The sequence below is a fragment of the Arvicanthis niloticus genome, chromosome 3 (genome assembly GCF_011762505.2).
Source record: "Arvicanthis niloticus isolate mArvNil1 chromosome 3, mArvNil1.pat.X, whole genome shotgun sequence".
In the NCBI taxonomy this organism is placed as follows: Eukaryota; Metazoa; Chordata; class Mammalia; order Rodentia; family Muridae; genus Arvicanthis; species Arvicanthis niloticus.
This window is the reverse complement of record NC_047660.1, coordinates 108,312,483-108,328,058: the sequence shown is the minus strand read 5'-3', so window position 1 is coordinate 108,328,058 and position 15,576 is coordinate 108,312,483. Positions and strand designations below refer to the sequence as shown.

The 15,576-nt window shown below is 55.4% G+C and overlaps 1 protein-coding gene across 5 annotated transcripts; it reads left to right on the top strand.

Annotated features, from left to right (window-relative positions):
* The first annotated feature begins 349 nt into the window (after nucleotides 1-349).
* On the top strand, nucleotides 350-13,408 carry Slc4a3 (solute carrier family 4 member 3). Of its 5 annotated transcripts, none has more exons than XM_034497400.2 (23): nucleotides 350-485; nucleotides 1,143-1,242; nucleotides 1,562-1,727; nucleotides 2,285-2,562; nucleotides 2,652-2,767; nucleotides 3,163-3,359; nucleotides 4,812-4,960; nucleotides 5,064-5,244; nucleotides 5,586-5,721; nucleotides 5,972-6,155; nucleotides 6,477-6,576; nucleotides 6,950-7,134; nucleotides 7,600-7,825; nucleotides 7,951-8,169; nucleotides 8,502-8,650; nucleotides 8,845-9,039; nucleotides 9,315-9,533; nucleotides 9,817-9,906; nucleotides 10,353-10,519; nucleotides 11,102-11,355; nucleotides 11,641-11,810; nucleotides 11,999-12,172; nucleotides 13,146-13,408. In XM_034497400.2, exons 2-23 carry the CDS (start codon nucleotides 1,192-1,194, stop codon nucleotides 13,221-13,223), a joined length of 3,684 nt encoding a protein of 1,227 aa, XP_034353291.1. In that variant the 5' UTR covers nucleotides 350-485; nucleotides 1,143-1,191; the 3' UTR covers nucleotides 13,224-13,408. The 5 variants fall into 5 exon arrangements, with proteins under 5 accessions (XP_034353291.1, XP_034353290.1, XP_034353289.1 ...); XM_034497399.2 differs by lacking the exon at nucleotides 350-485 and adding an exon at nucleotides 579-708; XM_034497398.2 differs by lacking the exon at nucleotides 350-485 and adding an exon at nucleotides 797-940.
* The last annotated feature ends 2,168 nt before the right edge of the window (nucleotides 13,409-15,576 follow it).

Here is a 15,576-nt window from a genome sequence, read left to right as displayed (position 1 = left end):
CTTGCTGGAACCTGCCCATCCCACCTTCTGCTGACTTCCAGTTCTTTTCCCCTTGTTTGTTCTAAGGCATAGGGACATGGCTTCAGCTGACTGTCATTCAGGGCTTTTATGGGCATGGGTTAGTCTAGGTGCCCAGTTTCAGAGACTCAGAGAACACACTGAGGTCCAGGTGCCCTTTCCAAAGATCTCTCTGACCTTGGAAAGTGAGCTACGTCCTCCACGGTTGGAGAAGGGGGAGGAGGGGTACGGGCAGAGGAACAGTGGAAGCTTAGCCACAGGATTTTAGAGTTGTTGGCCCAATTGGAATGCCCCTGTTTCAGCTGCCTCTGGCTACAGATGGGTAGATAATGTGCCAAGGTCAAATGTTGGGTGGCGCCCAGCGCCAGAAGCCAGCCTTTGAAGGGCATCAGCTAAACTGAGACCGGAGGTGTTGATGGCGATGGCTTTCAGGGGTCTGTGATCTCGTGTCCAAGCTGGAGAGGCTTGTATGTGCGAAGGGGGTCTCCTCTAGGGCTCCTGAGGGAAAGGGAGGGGTGGCTAAAAGCAAGGTGGAGGAGTGTGTTTGAGGGATTGTGGGAATTTAGGGCCGTGCACCCGCCCCTTCTCCCCCCCACCCCCCGCAATGCGTGGGGCGCTTGGAAAGGGGTCTTGCGGGCAGGTGGGATCCTGCGGGGACCCGAGCGCGGGTCCCGCGCTGGCCCAGTCGGGGTAAGTCAGGGATCGTCCACTCCCATTGTGCGGCCGGGCGGCGGCGGGCTGGCAGAGCCGAGCTCTAGGAGGTGGAGCCGTGGACTGCGGGCTCCGGCGCCTGCGTTCGCCTGGCCGGGCTCTGCACGGCGAGAGGCCGGACGGGAACCCGGCAGCCGCGCCCCGGAGCTAGCGGGGAGGGACATGGGGCGCGGCGGCTCTCCCAAGCCCCTGCAGGTTCCGGAGGCCGGAGGTACTTAAAGGGCAAGGCGTGGGCCCTGGGCCGGGTGGGGACATCGGACTAACCTGGACCGAGTTGGGCCTCGGAAGGGAGAGCAGGCTGGGCACTGGGATGGAGCATCCCGGAGGGGGCCCACCAGCGCGATTCCTGACCCCGCCCTCCTCCCCAATGGCTCCCCAAGAGGTCTCCGCAGCGCCCCCTTCTTCTCACCCAGGGTTTGGATTCCATAGTGATTGAGAGACTCCTAAGTCTTCAGCCCTACCATGGCTAATGGGGTGATCCCGCCGCCCGGGGGCGCCTCCCCCCTACCCCAGGTGACTGATTCGTGGGGGTGGAGTGTGGGAGGAGGGGCAGGATGGGTGGGGTGTCCTTTGGATGACCCTGGGACCACCAGATCCAGACGTGGAGCTGTATTGGTGGTGTAGAGGAATTGGGGGGGGGGGAGGGCTTTGGTATTTTACACATTTGTGGCTGGTGCTCCCAATGGCCGGGGCAAGCCCTCAGAGGGTGTTTTGGGGATGTTGTTGCAGGCAAAGGTGAAGGTGTTGGGAAGGCCCTTGAATTGTGAAGTTGGAGGTGGGTGGGGAGTGTTCATGAACTAGGGGTTCTTAGGAGAGGCTATCTGGCCTGCAGGTCCGGGTACCCTTGGAGGAGCCCCCTCTGGGTCCAGATGTAGAAGAGGAAGATGATGACTTGGGCAAGACCTTGGCTGTGAGCAGGTTTGGGGACCTCATCAGCAAGACCCCAGCCTGGGACCCTGAGAAGCCTAGCCGCAGCTACAGCGAGCGGGACTTTGAGTGTGGGTAGCCTGGGGACCCCTAGTGCTACAGCCTTCACCATCATCACCTTCATCACCACCATTACTGCGTTCACCTCCGGCTTGATCACTCTGTGTCATCCTGTGCTGGACGCTGTGCTGGGCCACCATGCCATGTTAAGTCATCTTGCCTCCCATACCATCATCTTGTTCACCTGTCAGGGGAGCTGGGCTCCAGACCAGGGAAGATGTAGAGGAGATGACCCTGAGGCCTCCCTCAGTGACCTTCATTGTCCACTCTCTCTTACCCACCCTCTGCTCCTGTTGTGTCTTCCCTCAGCTTCTGTCTCTCTTCTGTTCCACATCTCCTGACTCCCCTTTGCGACTGACTTTCCCTCTATGTCACTCTTGTCCCCACTCCACCTGGCCTCACCAATGACAGGAGCAGGGACACAGTAGTTGGGAGGGGTGTCCTGGCTCTAGACGAGGACTAGGGTGCTTTTGTTTTAGATCTTGAGCTAGAATAAGGTGTGTACTCCTGGTGGGGGAAGCCCCGCTCTGCCTCAGGGGTCTCAACCCACTCTCCTGCACCCCCCCAGTTCACCGGCACACATCCCACCACACCCATCACCCGCTCTCAGCCCGCCTGCCTCCACCCCACAAGCTGCGGCGACTGCCCCCCACCTCTGCTCGGCACACCAGGAGGAAGAGGAAAAAAGAGAAAACCTCTGCTCCCCCCTCAGAAGGGACACCCCCTATCCAGGAGGAGGGGGGAGCTGGAGCAGAAGAGGAGGAGGAGGAAGAAGAGGAAGAAGAGGGAGAGTCTGAGGCAGAACCTGTGGAGCCTCCACCCCCTGGGCCCCCACAGAAAGCAAAGGTAGGGTCCTCTCATGGACGGAGGGCTGGCTGGTCAAGACATGATGAAGGTGGCTGCCGAGTGGTAAGTCTGTCCATGTGTGTCCACAGTTCTCCATTGGAAGTGATGAGGATGACAGTCCAGGCCTTTCAATCAAGGCTCCCTGTGCCAAGGCCCTGCCTTCGGTGGGCCTGCAGTCTGACCAGAGCCCCCAGCGCTCCGGCAGGTACTGGACCCAGCCCTCACTGAGTAGAACCCACTGCAGTCCAGAGCAGTTGGCCCAAGTCCCTGACACCCACCTGATTCCTAACCCTGAATAGTTTCCGTAGTTGTGACCTGGAAAGCCAGGAGAGTGAGGAGAGTCTCATCTGTCTCCGTGGTTTACAAGTGGGAGAAGGGAGCAAGAGGGGAGAAGAGAGAATAAAGAGGTCAAGAGTCCTCTAGGCCTGAAGTGCTGGTGGAGAGAGAGGGGTCCAGGTAGACGAGATGAGCCAGCAAATGGGAAGGAATGAGCATGCTGGGAAAGGAGGCCTCTGTATTCACTCTTGTTCTTGAGGCTGGGGGAGTTATAGGAGCCTTGCCTCTCTCCATCAAACCTAAAGGGTCATGTTGCTTCCTCAGCTCTCCCAGTCCCCGGGCCCGGGCTTCCCGAATCTCCACAGAGAAGAGCCGGCTCTGGAGTCCATCTGCCAGTTATGACCTACGGGAGCGATTGTGCCCAGGCAGTGCCCTGGGCAACCCTGGGCCAGAGCAGCGGGTGCCCACTGATGAGGCAGAGGCTCAAATGCTGGGTTCTGCTGATCTGGACGACATGAAGAGTGAGTGAGACTCTGTGGCTGAGACCTCGACAGGGACCTTGAAGAGGGTCTCCCTACCTAGTCTAGTCCTCTCTGCAGTGTCCCCGTGGCAGAGAGAGCTTAATCTGACTAAGCCACCTCTGCCAGAGCTGTTTTCCTTAGTGTCACTCGGGAGTGCTCTATGAGTCACCTATTGCATAAATCGACCCCTTTCCACATGTACTCTTGGAGGAGAGCTCTCCTGAGACTTGCTTCCTTTGTAAACTACGCTAACCCACCTGCCTGGAGGCGGAGGGCTGAGCTGCACTGCCAGGCCCCACTGCTTTCTCCCCAAGCCAGGACTGCAGCTGCACTCACTCCTTCCTACCACCCTTGCCCTGGCCTGGCTGTGATCTCGGCACATTCCTTCCATCTTATCAGTGCCTGGCTTTGGTGCCACCTGTCATCACCCACGAGGCTCTGTGCCCAGGCTGGGGGCATCGCTGGTCTCCTGCCCTTCTCCTCCTCCTAAGATTCACAGGGTGTGGGCGGGGGCAGAGGTGGGGGGAGTTAGGGCTTTGAGCTCAATACGTCATGGAAAGTTGCCAGGGCCTGAGGACAGGGACAGGAACAATCCGATGGCAGCAACAGTGGTATTGGGGGGGGTCATAGGGAGGGTGGTGTATTTACAGATCTAGGGTGGGGGCTGATAACAGCAGGAGCAGGCTTGGGGGAACAAGGAGAATTGGGAGCAGGAAACCTTACCACATCCAGCTCTGTGTGGGCAAAGTCACCTCCGGCAGGGGCTCCCACTTCTTGGGACAGCCAGGACTGAGGCTTTGGCCACCAGGGGAATGACAAGCCCGGTGGACAAGGTCATGGAGCCCAATGGGGCTCTGAATCCTAAGCCTGAGGACACTGAAGACCAAGGTCCTGGGAGAGATCCAGCCCCCAGCACTGGTGACTTAGTGGCTTCAGAGGATTTGGAAATGTTTGTACTGGACTTTGAAGACTATGGCCTATGGGAGCCCATCAGGGGCCACCCAAGCCCCCTGGCAGGGGTAGCTGCTTGTGAGTAACTGAGCAGCTAGCCTCTCTCCAGCTGTTTGTCTGGGCAGGGCAGGTGGGAAGGTGACCAAGCAGCTCGACAGGCACTAGTGGGGCTGGGATTTGGGTGTTATGGCTATGAAAGTGTTGAGAGCTAGGTGTCTAGGGACAAGCATTGGACCCATGGCCCCACAAGAGCAAGGGGCTTCAAGGTATAGATGGGACTGAAGGCTTAAGTGGGAGCTGCCTTTTGTTGTGACTTGGCCAGTGCTACAATGTTGCTCTGTACTGTGCCTTTCCTCTTCTGAGACTGTTTCCCACGTCTGTGAAATGGCCACCTGGATAATGTGTGTGGGATAATAACCAGGTAGAGGGGCCTGGAGCATGTGGGCCATGATCTTAGACCTAGAGATGGATCATTGGGGCCCACGTCCACCTTGTCCACAGGTCATCGGCTGGAGGACAACCCCGGAGTGCGGCGGCACTTGGTGAAGAAACCATCCCGGATACAGGGAGGGAGAGGCAGCCCCAGTGGCCTGGCACCCATCTTGCGCCGGAAAAAGAAGAAGAAGAAGCTGGATCGGAGGCCTCATGAGGTATAGTAGCCTGAGGGTGTCAGCTTTGAGGATCCAGTTTTTCCCCTTTGTGACGGTCCCAACTCTGACAGCCTCCGAGCCGTCACCTTGATACCTATTGCAGGTGTTTGTGGAGCTGAATGAACTGATGTTGGACCGTAGCCAGGAGCCACACTGGCGGGAGACAGCGCGCTGGATCAAGTTCGAGGAGGATGTGGAGGAGGAGACGGAGCGCTGGGGGAAGCCTCACGTTGCCTCACTCTCCTTCCGTAGCCTGCTGGAGCTCAGGAGGACCATTGCCCAGGGTAGGGCCCCTTGGCCTGGTCCTTCTCCCCACTGTAGCTCCATCTGTGTTGGGCTGCCCAGTGAGCTGGGACCACTCAGGGAATTCTATGCATTGCATCTGTGTCTAATGGACCTTCTAGCTGTCTGCAGTCTTAGGTCATGACTGCCATTGTTTGGTCCCTCATGCCTTGGCCTCTGGTGCTACATTTTCATTTGCTCCCCCAGATGCCTGTGAGCCCTGTATCAGCTCTTACTGCATTGACCCTTAGCTCACTTTACACATTTGCCTGCTCTTGGGGAGCAAGGCAGTGGGGTGGGTCTCCCCTCCGGCCGGACGGCTCCTTCTCTCACTGTGTCCTAGGAGCGGCTCTTCTGGACCTGGAGCAGACCACCCTGCCGGGCATTGCTCACCTTGTGGTGGAGACCATGATTGTATCTGACCAGATCCGGCCCGAGGACAGGGCTAGTGTTCTGAGGACTCTGCTCCTGAAACACAGGTGTGAGGGGCTGGGTAAGACGGCTCTGATTCAGCTGTCCTAGGACCATTGTCTGTCTCTTCTGAGGAAGCTCAGCCTGAGCTTGCATTACTCAATGTGACGGGAGCTTATCCCCCCTCCATCTTCTTACAGCCTTAACCAATAGAAAGTTCTCACATTAGGAAGGGCTACAGGCTGTGGTCCCCCACTTCTCACCTCGTGATCTCAGTCTAACCTAAGGCTCTCCAACTTACCTTGCCCCCTTCTTTAGCCATCCCAACGATGACAAGGACAGTGGCTTTTTCCCTCGAAATCCGTCAAGCTCCAGTGTGAACTCAGTCTTGGGGAATCACCACCCAACTCCTAGTCATGGCCCCGATGGTGCGGTACCCACCATGGCTGATGACCTAGGGGAGCCAGCCCCGTTGTGGCCACATGACCCTGATGCTAAGGAGGTTAGTGTACCTTGCCTGACCTGGGCCTGGGAACGTAGAAGATGCCCAGTTTAGTTGAGATTGGGAAGGCTGGATGCCTGGCACGAGGGCTTCCTGTGCTGACGCTACAGGGTTTTGATGTGGTGATGGTGTGCCTGACCCACGGGAGCCATTCAGCTGATAAGGCTGAGGTGGGGTAGGGCACAGAGGAGGGTGCGGGGTCCTCCTAAGAGACTGGAGAGATAGGAAGCAGGGTTCAGACCTAGGGCTGGGACAGGGCTGGGAGGGCCTGCCATGGCCTCCAGGCTGGGTCCCAGCCCTATTCCAGTTCTGCGTCCTCAGAAGCCCCTCCACATGCCTGGAGGAGACGGTCACCGAGGGAAAAGCCTGAAACTGCTGGAGAAGATTCCTGAGGATGCTGAGGCCACTGTCGTGCTTGTGGGTGAGGAGGGCCAGGTGCGGGAGGCAGTGCATAGTGAATGTCCTCTGTTACGGTCTGTGCCCCCGGACCTCTGGAGGAGGCTGCTCTGAGTCCTTTCTTCTCCATTCCCAGTTTCCTGCCGTCTTGGCTAGTTTAATATATAGCACCATTGTAAGAATTAGGGGGGGAAGCGATCCTTGCGTGACAGACACCCTTCCTTTCTCCACCTCTTGGTAACTGCTGTGTGAATATAAACACATTAAGTGAACAGGGTACTTTAGATCAGCGATGTCTTTCACAGTGTCCAACTGCTCCACTATACAGAAGAACCCAGCTCTCCCTCCCAGAGCCTGCTTTGACTGTCCCTGCCCATCACCGCTTTTGTTTTCCTCAGGCTGTGTGCCTTTCTTGGAGCAGCCAGCGGCAGCTTTTGTGAGGCTGAGCGAGGCTGTTCTCTTGGAGTCTGTGCTAGAGGTCCCCGTGCCCGTCCGCTTCCTCTTCGTGATGCTGGGTCCCAGCCATACCAGCACCGACTATCATGAACTAGGGCGTTCCATTGCCACCCTCATGTCTGACAAGGTTGGTCCTGTAACCTGGGATGGGTTCTGTAGAGCTGACTGCCTGGAATCTGCTTGTTCCCCAGCTGTCTGTTTCTGGAGTGGAGTTGGCAAGCTGCTAGCTCAGGGTAGAAAACAGAAACCTGGGCTGTGCATGGAAAAGGTGGTAACACAGTAGTAGAGGCCCAGACTCAATGTCTTGGATGTAGGAAATGTGGACTGTCCCCCTGTCCTGTGTTGATGATGCTCACCATGGCTGGTCTTAGACAGAAAGGTCTCCTAGCTGGGGTGATGTTGGAGATGTTCATTAGTCTGTAGGATGTTGGCATTGCCTAGTCAGAGGTGTTGTGGAATCCTCTCCTAGACTGGCCTGGTACGTATGGTTATCCATCTTCTCCACCTCACCTCTGTGACCCAATACCACCTCTCAGAAGTCTCCTTCCTGGGCTCTCGTGGCCCATCCTTGAGAGCCATCTCCTCTCCCCAGCTGTTTCACGAGGCCGCCTACCAGGCAGATGACCGGCAGGACCTTTTGGGTGCCATCAGCGAGTTTTTGGATGGCAGCATTGTGATTCCACCATCGGAGGTAGAAGGCCGGGACCTACTACGTTCAGTGGCTGCCTTCCAGCGAGAGCTGCTGAGGAAGCGGCGGGAACGGGAACAGACCAAAGTGGAGATGACCACCCGGGGGGGCTATGTGGCCCCTGGCAAAGGTCAGACCCCAGCCCACTCCTGACTCTCTTGAGTGCTCTTACTGTCATTGTGTGGAGACACAGCCAGGGCCTCCAGACAGGATGGAGTGGTCTGTGTTTCATCAGGATCTTTCCTGTTTCCCCAGAACTGTCTTTGGAGATGGGAGGCTCTGAGGCAGCCTCTGAAGATGATCCCCTGCAGCGGACAGGCTCGGTGTTCGGGGGGCTTGTGCGGGATGTGACGCGCCGGTACCCACACTACCCCAGTGACCTGCGGGACGCACTGCACTCCCAGTGCGTGGCTGCCGTGCTTTTCATCTATTTTGCGGCCCTCAGCCCTGCTATCACTTTTGGGGGGCTGCTAGGTGAGGCTCTCGGGGTCACTGTGGGGGTCAGATGTCACTTGTAGGGGTCTATGGCTTCACATCACTTAGAGGGTCGATGGACAGTGGAGGAAAGGAAAGCTGCAACTCCCTTAGGGAGCTACTGGGTCAGAGGACTTCCTGCGATCCGTTTTTTCGGGGGGCTCTAAGATGAAGGTGTAAAGGCAGGAGCCCTGTAGTTTCCTTGGGAATGCGAGTGGGGCCTTGTCTGTTGTTCTGGAAGCTGCTCTGCTCTTGCTAGAGAGGCAGCTGAGGAAGGGTCAGAACAGGAAAAGCCAGCCTGTGGCTATCTTGCTGATCCCTTTCCACCTCAGGAGAGAAGACCGAGGGGCTGATGGGCGTGTCAGAGCTGATTGTGTCCACGGCTGTGCTTGGGGTCCTCTTCTCTCTGCTGGGGGCCCAGCCGCTGCTCGTGGTGGGCTTCTCTGGACCTCTGCTAGTCTTTGAAGAAGCTTTCTTTAAGGTGAAGCTTGCCCACTGCCCCAGGCACTGCCCCTCCTTCCTGCCCTTTGTCAGCTTCTTATCCAAAGGTCCAGGAGCTGGGTCTCTGTACCCTCCCTTATCCTTGGAGTCTGTCTACCCCTGTTCATCCCACAGGTAGCAGCCTCGGGGGCAGACGGCTCACCTGTAGGTAACCAACCTCCTTACTATCTCTAGTTCTGTCGAGCTCAGGACCTGGAATACCTCACCGGTCGAGTGTGGGTGGGCCTCTGGCTGGTGGTCTTTGTCCTGGCCCTGGTGGCTGCAGAAGGCAGCTTCCTTGTCCGCTACATCTCGCCATTTACCCAGGAGATCTTTGCTTTCCTCATCTCGCTAATTTTCATCTATGAGACTTTTCACAAGCTCTATAAGGTATGGTAGTGTCCAAGATGGTGGGCAGGGATAGGGTAGAGGTAGTGGCTGCCCTAAGGAGGCCTGGAGCTTGGTGAGAGCAAGACGGGGAGAGGGGCTTTGTGATTGTGTACGTGTGTGTGTGTGTGTGTGTGTGTGTGTGTGTGTGTGCGTGCGTGCGTGCGTGCGTGTGTGTGTGTGCGCGTGTGTGTGTTGGGAGGTGGGGGTTAAGGGATGTCAGGGCTGTGTTTGTCATCTGCCTGTGAAGAGCAAGGCGTCCTCTTCTCTACATATAGGTGTTCACAGAGCATCCTTTGCTGCCCTTCTACCCACCAGAGGGGGTCCTGGAGACAGGCTTGGAACTGAATAGTAGTGCCCTGCCCCCCACAGAGGGACCACCAGGTCCGAGGAACCAGCCCAATACAGCTCTGCTGTCCCTCATCCTTATGCTGGGGACTTTCCTCATTGCTTTCTTCCTTCGCAAGTTCAGGAACAGCCGCTTCCTGGGGGGCAAGGTACTCTGTCCTCCTTGGTTCCTGTTGTCCCTGCTAGGCTCGGCTCTTGAGAGAATCTTCCTACCTTCTTGGCCAATCCATTGGTCCAACAGCCCCTCCTCTCGCTTCACCTCCCCACCCCCCAACCCCACAAGACAAGAGTGCCTCCCAGCTGCGGCTGACATTCAGGGGCTGGCACCTTGAGGGACACCTTAGGGTGTTTCAGGCCTCAGCTTGGTTGGGGGGGGGCAGTGGTATCTCCTGTCCCTTAGCCTCTTGCTTCCAACATGACTGCCCTTGGCAGGCTCGACGCATCATCGGGGATTTTGGCATTCCCATCTCCATCCTGGTGATGGTCCTCGTGGACTACTCTATCACAGACACCTACACACAGGTGAGTTTGCCCCATCCCCTGTGGCCACTGCAAATTTCCACTAGCCACAGGATCTGGAGCAGGGTTGCAGCCCATCTCTCCTGGTCGAGTGGCAAGAAGTTGGGTCACACCAGAGGCTGCCGTGAGGTTTGACCCATGGGCTACCCAGGGATCTTACTGGTTATGATCCTAAGTGGGAGAAATTTAGAAGAATAAATGTGAGCTGGTGCAGAGTGCCAGGGCTCTCCAACAGCAGGTTTCTTGACAGCTTCGGAGCTGGGGTGGGGATGGGGGCATCTCATTGCTATGCCCTCTGACGGCTCCTGGAACAGTGACTTTGGAGAATGGAAGTGAGTTTCAGCAGTTATTTAGAGTTCCGGGAACTCTGTAGTAGGAACAGCTGCTATGTAGATCTCTTCTGTGGGCAGCCTCTGGCTCTGACCTATGTCTTCCTTCCTGCCGTGCAGAAGCTGACGGTGCCTACAGGGCTCTCTGTGACTTCCCCGCATAAGCGCACATGGTTCATCCCACCCTTGGGCAGTGCCCGCCCCTTCCCACCATGGATGATGGTAGCTGCTGCTGTCCCTGCCCTCTTGGTTCTCATCCTCATATTCATGGAGACACAGATCACTGCGTGAGAGGGCTGGAGAGGGATGGGAGATGGACGGGTGGCTTGGTTTCAGGGTTAAGGCAGAGGTATCTTATCTGTCTAGTGATGCCTTGTGAGGAATTTGTTGGGATCTGGCTGTAGTGAGGAGGAGAAAGAAGAGGAGGGGGAGGAGGAGGGGGAAGAGGAGCAACAGGCTGGAACAGGCATGGGCGTGTGGACCCAGGCACCGTTCTCCTGTGAGGGTTTGACCTGGTGCCTCTTGCTATCACCCTTGGCAGGGTGGCACTTGGAAGTTCTCAGAATTCTGTCAGGGTGTTCTCTCAACCAGACAGCGATGCTCACACATTTCTCATTTTGGTTAAACCAAAATAACACGGTCTGATCTGGCATCTGGCTTTTGTGGTGCTTTAAATGTTCGCAGCATGAGACTTTGGCTCAGTTTTACTGGAGTGTGAGAACTTCAATTTGGGAATGTGAAAGAGGAAGCTGACAGGTGCTGGGAGAGCTGTCGTCTTCTGTGCTTCCCTCCCCTCAAGCCTTGGGTGAATGCTGTGTGCACTGCAGGTCCACCTGCTAGCTAGCTCCTTCCCCTTCAATCCTCCACAGGCTAATTGTCAGCCAGAAGGCACGGAGGCTACTCAAGGGTTCCGGCTTCCATCTTGACCTGCTTTTGATAGGCTCTTTGGGTGGCCTCTGTGGGTTGTTCGGCTTGCCCTGGCTCACAGCTGCCACTGTCCGCTCTGTCACTCACGTCAACGCCTTGACGGTGATGCGTACTGCCATTGCGCCTGGTGACAAGCCCCAGATCCAGGAGGTGCGGGAGCAGCGGGTCACCGGGGTGCTCATTGCCAGCCTCGTGGGTGAGCACCAGAGTCTCCCCATAGACTTGCTTTCTTGGGTCCAATGGCTTGGAATCCTCATCATCCTGGACTTGACCCTCCTGAATCTGCAGGTGCATCATGCTTGGCCCTCCCCCAGGTCTCCAACATGGCACCTCACACTGGGAACTCTTCCCTGCTTCTCCTTTGTCCTGATTCATCTCTGTTTGGGAGGCCCAGATTGGTCAGATAAACAAACCCCTTACCAGGCCCTTTGTCTGGGCAAGGCAGGGGCAGGGATAGGCAGACCTGTGTTACTTCCTCTAGGCCTGTCTATTGTCATGGGAGCTGTGCTGCGCCGCATCCCACTGGCTGTACTCTTTGGGATTTTCCTGTACATGGGAGTCACATCACTGTCCGGTATCCAATTGTCCCAGCGTCTGCTGCTCATTTTCATGCCAGCAAAGCACCATCCTGAGCAGCCATACGTGACCAAGGTCAGGCCCAGATGCATGAAGTTGGGAGACATGCTTGAGTTGATGGGAGGGGGTCTGGAGGGACTCCTCAGCTAGGGATGAACAGAAGGAATAAGATAAGAATAACTGGGACCCAGAGAGCCATGTTCTCAAAGGTGTGGGTGGGGCCTGAATGACCATTGTGTAATGAGACTGAGCCTGTACCCCAGGTGAAGACATGGCGGATGCACTTGTTCACCTGCATCCAGCTGGGCTGCATTGCACTTCTCTGGGTGGTCAAGTCAACGGCGGCCTCGCTGGCCTTTCCTTTCCTGCTCTTGCTCACGGTGCCTCTGAGGCGATGCCTTTTGCCCCGGCTCTTCCAGGACAGGGAGCTGCAGGCGGTAAGGGATGATGGCTTCGGGGTGGTAGGATTAAGGCAGGTGGGCACTGATTAGATACCTGGCTTCCTGTTGGCTACCTGTTGGCTTGTGTGAACTGGGGAAGGTTACCAAATGCTGCGAAGTGCTGTTTTCACCAGTATAATGGGCTTGTAGAGCCTACTGAAGAACTGATGAGAGATTTAGCTATGAATCCAAGTAAAGCTGCTGGTATGTGGCTTCAGAAAGAACCCTTCAGAAAGGGTTGTGGTGGACAGTTGTGCTTAAATAAAGCACCTGGCTGTGGGCTGTGTTTGGGTGGGATAGCACAGACATCAGTCCTGGGCACTGTTTCTGTCAGCTGTCACAAAGGACATCTTTTTTGCTCTTTAATTTTTTCCCTTTCTTTCTCTCTCTCTCTCTCTCTCTCTCTCTCTCTCTCTCTCTTTCTCCATTTCTTTTCTTCTCTTCTTCCTCCTTCACTTCCTCTCACCCTCTTTCTTCTTCAACGTTTTTGCTTGTTTATTTTTTGAGACAGGGTTTCTCTGTGTATCTCTGTGTTCTCTGTGGCTGACCTGGAACTCGCTCTGTAGACCAGGCTGGCTTCAGGCTCACAGAGATCCACCTGCCTCTGCCTTCCAGGGATTAAAGTCGAGGACTACCATGCCTGGCTTTTTAAAATGTATTTTATGTGTATGTGCAGAGGCCGGGAGTTGGTTCTCTTTCCACCTTGTGGGTCCCGGGATTGAAGTTGGGTCATCAGGCTTGGTGGGAAGCACCTTTATCTGAGGAGTCATTTTGCTGCTCGATTTTTGCAGTTCTTTCATGCTCAGATATGGGACACAGAGGCGCCAAGATCCTAGGCATGCGCTCCTGTGTCATAGCTGCTATTGTACTGGTCCATTTGGCTGTTTGGGGTGATCTGGAAGTGAAGGTTTGGGGGAGGGAAGTACTTCAAGCTGGGGTGCCTTTCCCAACCCCGTGCTCTCTTCCGCAGCTGGACTCCGAAGATGCTGAGCCAAACTTTGATGAGGATGGTCAGGACGAGTACAATGAGCTGCACATGCCTGTGTGACCTCAGGATGGTGCCCCTCCCAGACCCCACCTCACAGACCCTAGGAACCCAGCACCAGGGCCAGGCATTCCTCAGGACCCAGGGATGTGCCTGGAGTCACTGCCCATGGCAGGCCAGTGGCCCCTTGACTTTCACAGCCCAGACAGCACCGGCTTTGAAGTCATTATAACACACTCCGTGTCTTGTGTCTGCCTCATTTTCTTGGTGCCACCTGTGGCTTGTCAGGCCACATTTACCTACCTGAAGTGTTACCAGGGTTATTCGAACTGGAAGAGATTTGAAGCAAGGGACAGAGAGGGTTTGAGGGGGAGGGGTAGATTCAAGACTACAGAAAATCCAAGCTGGGTCTTACTGTTCCCTTCTTAGCTCCCTTGAGTATAGCTGAAGAACAGGAGGCTCAAGGTCTACTGAGGGTCACATGTCCATTAATCTAGCCCTGGATTAGAAAGGAGGGGACAGAGAGGCACTGCTTTTTCTTTAGCCACTAAAGAAATCAGGGTGACTTTAGTCCTGTGGGGCTACAAAACTGAATGGAAAATGCATCTAGGAAGCAGGGGTAGCGGCCCAGCCCCCCTAGACGCCAGGATGGCGCGGGGTTTGAGGCCCACTGGACCATTTTAGATTCTTCTGGCTTAAGAGTGAAGCCGTTCTAGGATTCCTGAAGCCACTCCTTGTGCAACAGTCTGTTTTGCCAGAAATAACCTGGGAGGCCTTGAGGAGGGTGGAAACAGGACCCATTGCGTCACAGTTGCTAGGTAACCAACTGCCTGGAGCCTGCCGGCCTCGTGTAGCCCTCTGGTGGTTGTTTCTGCGTACTGACGGCTCAGTCAGCTGAGCAGGGGGAAGGCTGCCACCTGGCGGATCCGATTTAATCCCAGGTTTCATTTAAGTGGGTTCCAGAGGATTCTGGAAGGTTCATGGAGGTCTGTAGCTCCAAGCATCCAGGGTTAAGGACGACTTGGCATCACATGATCCTTTCCCTCTGGCGCTGGCTCTGCATTCCTCTTATTCTGATTTGATCTCTTCTTTTCTGCCATGGGTTCAGACCTACAGCTAGTGCCTGGGGCAGGGCAGGGGACATAGAGCACTGGAGATGTTTGCTGTGTTCCTAAGTTAGAGCAGAACAGACACAACAGTATTGGGCTATCATCATGTTTTAAGCATTTTATCCCAGCTGCCCACCCACCCCTGTTCTCTGATGCTGTCATGCCTTTGACTGGCTCCCCTAGCCTATATGAAGACAAAATCTTGTTAGATGGTCCGTGACAAGGTAGAATGTCAAAATACTCTGCCAAGGATCAAAACAAAGGTCAGATGCAAAGCCTAAATCACGGGCAGGTGTGGAGCAGATCTCAACAGAGAGGGCCCAGCCTTATCACAGGCAGGATTGGTTGACAGGCTTCTGTGAGAGCCTGGAACCCTTTCTGGTATTGGCTGCTGGCTGGCTCTTCTGTTGTGGGGATTCCTTTACAACTCATGAAGGAGCCTGCTTTTCCCAGGAGCCTTCTGCAAGTGAGAAGAAGGGGATCCACAGGGAGATGAGTCTTAGTCATCTATCTAGTTAGTAGCAGGTGATGGAGATGTTCAGTAAAGTGAGGATATACCGCTGGCCTCAGAACAAAAGGTGAGAACAATATGAAATTAGAGTCATGTAACCATGACAACCAATATGAAAAGGATGACATGATACAGGGGCTGCAGGGGTCGGGCTGAAGTTTAGGAGGTCAAGCCTGAGCTGAACCTCACAGAAGATGGAATTCTGGGGTGGGTGCCTGGGCAGAGCTTGAGACCCATAGGGCTTTCTCCATAATCCTAAAAGTCACCAAGAAGGTGCTGGGAGGGAGAGGAGTGGAGAATAGGCCGACTCTGTAAGAGACGGATGACAAGACCATTACATACGTCCAGCCAGGGCGACCAGACTGAATGTCATTTGAGGACATCTGGAATTTACCCTAAAGTTGGTAGTCCCCATGTTTTTGCTGACCATTCCTTGACCGGGCCTTTGGCCACATCCTCTCAAGGGCCTGGGACCTTTGAGGACATTTTTTAAAGCATAGAGTGGCATCAGTAGAAAGGTGGTCTATCCCCATGACACAGCTTGAGAGGGGAGGGGTGGATATTACAAGACAGGTGTTCTGGAGTGTAGTCCTCCAAACAACAGCTGCCGTGATCAGATGGGTTATGCCTGCTTGCAAGAGACTTATCAGGAGAGGCCTGTGGGCTGCTGACATTTCCTCAGAACAGGGTTTGGGCAAGGTCATTAGAGACTGTAACCTCTTCTCAAAGCCATCTGTGTGCAATTCTGCCTTGATTGCACTTGGTGTGTTCAGGGGGCATGACCTCAAGGTCTTGG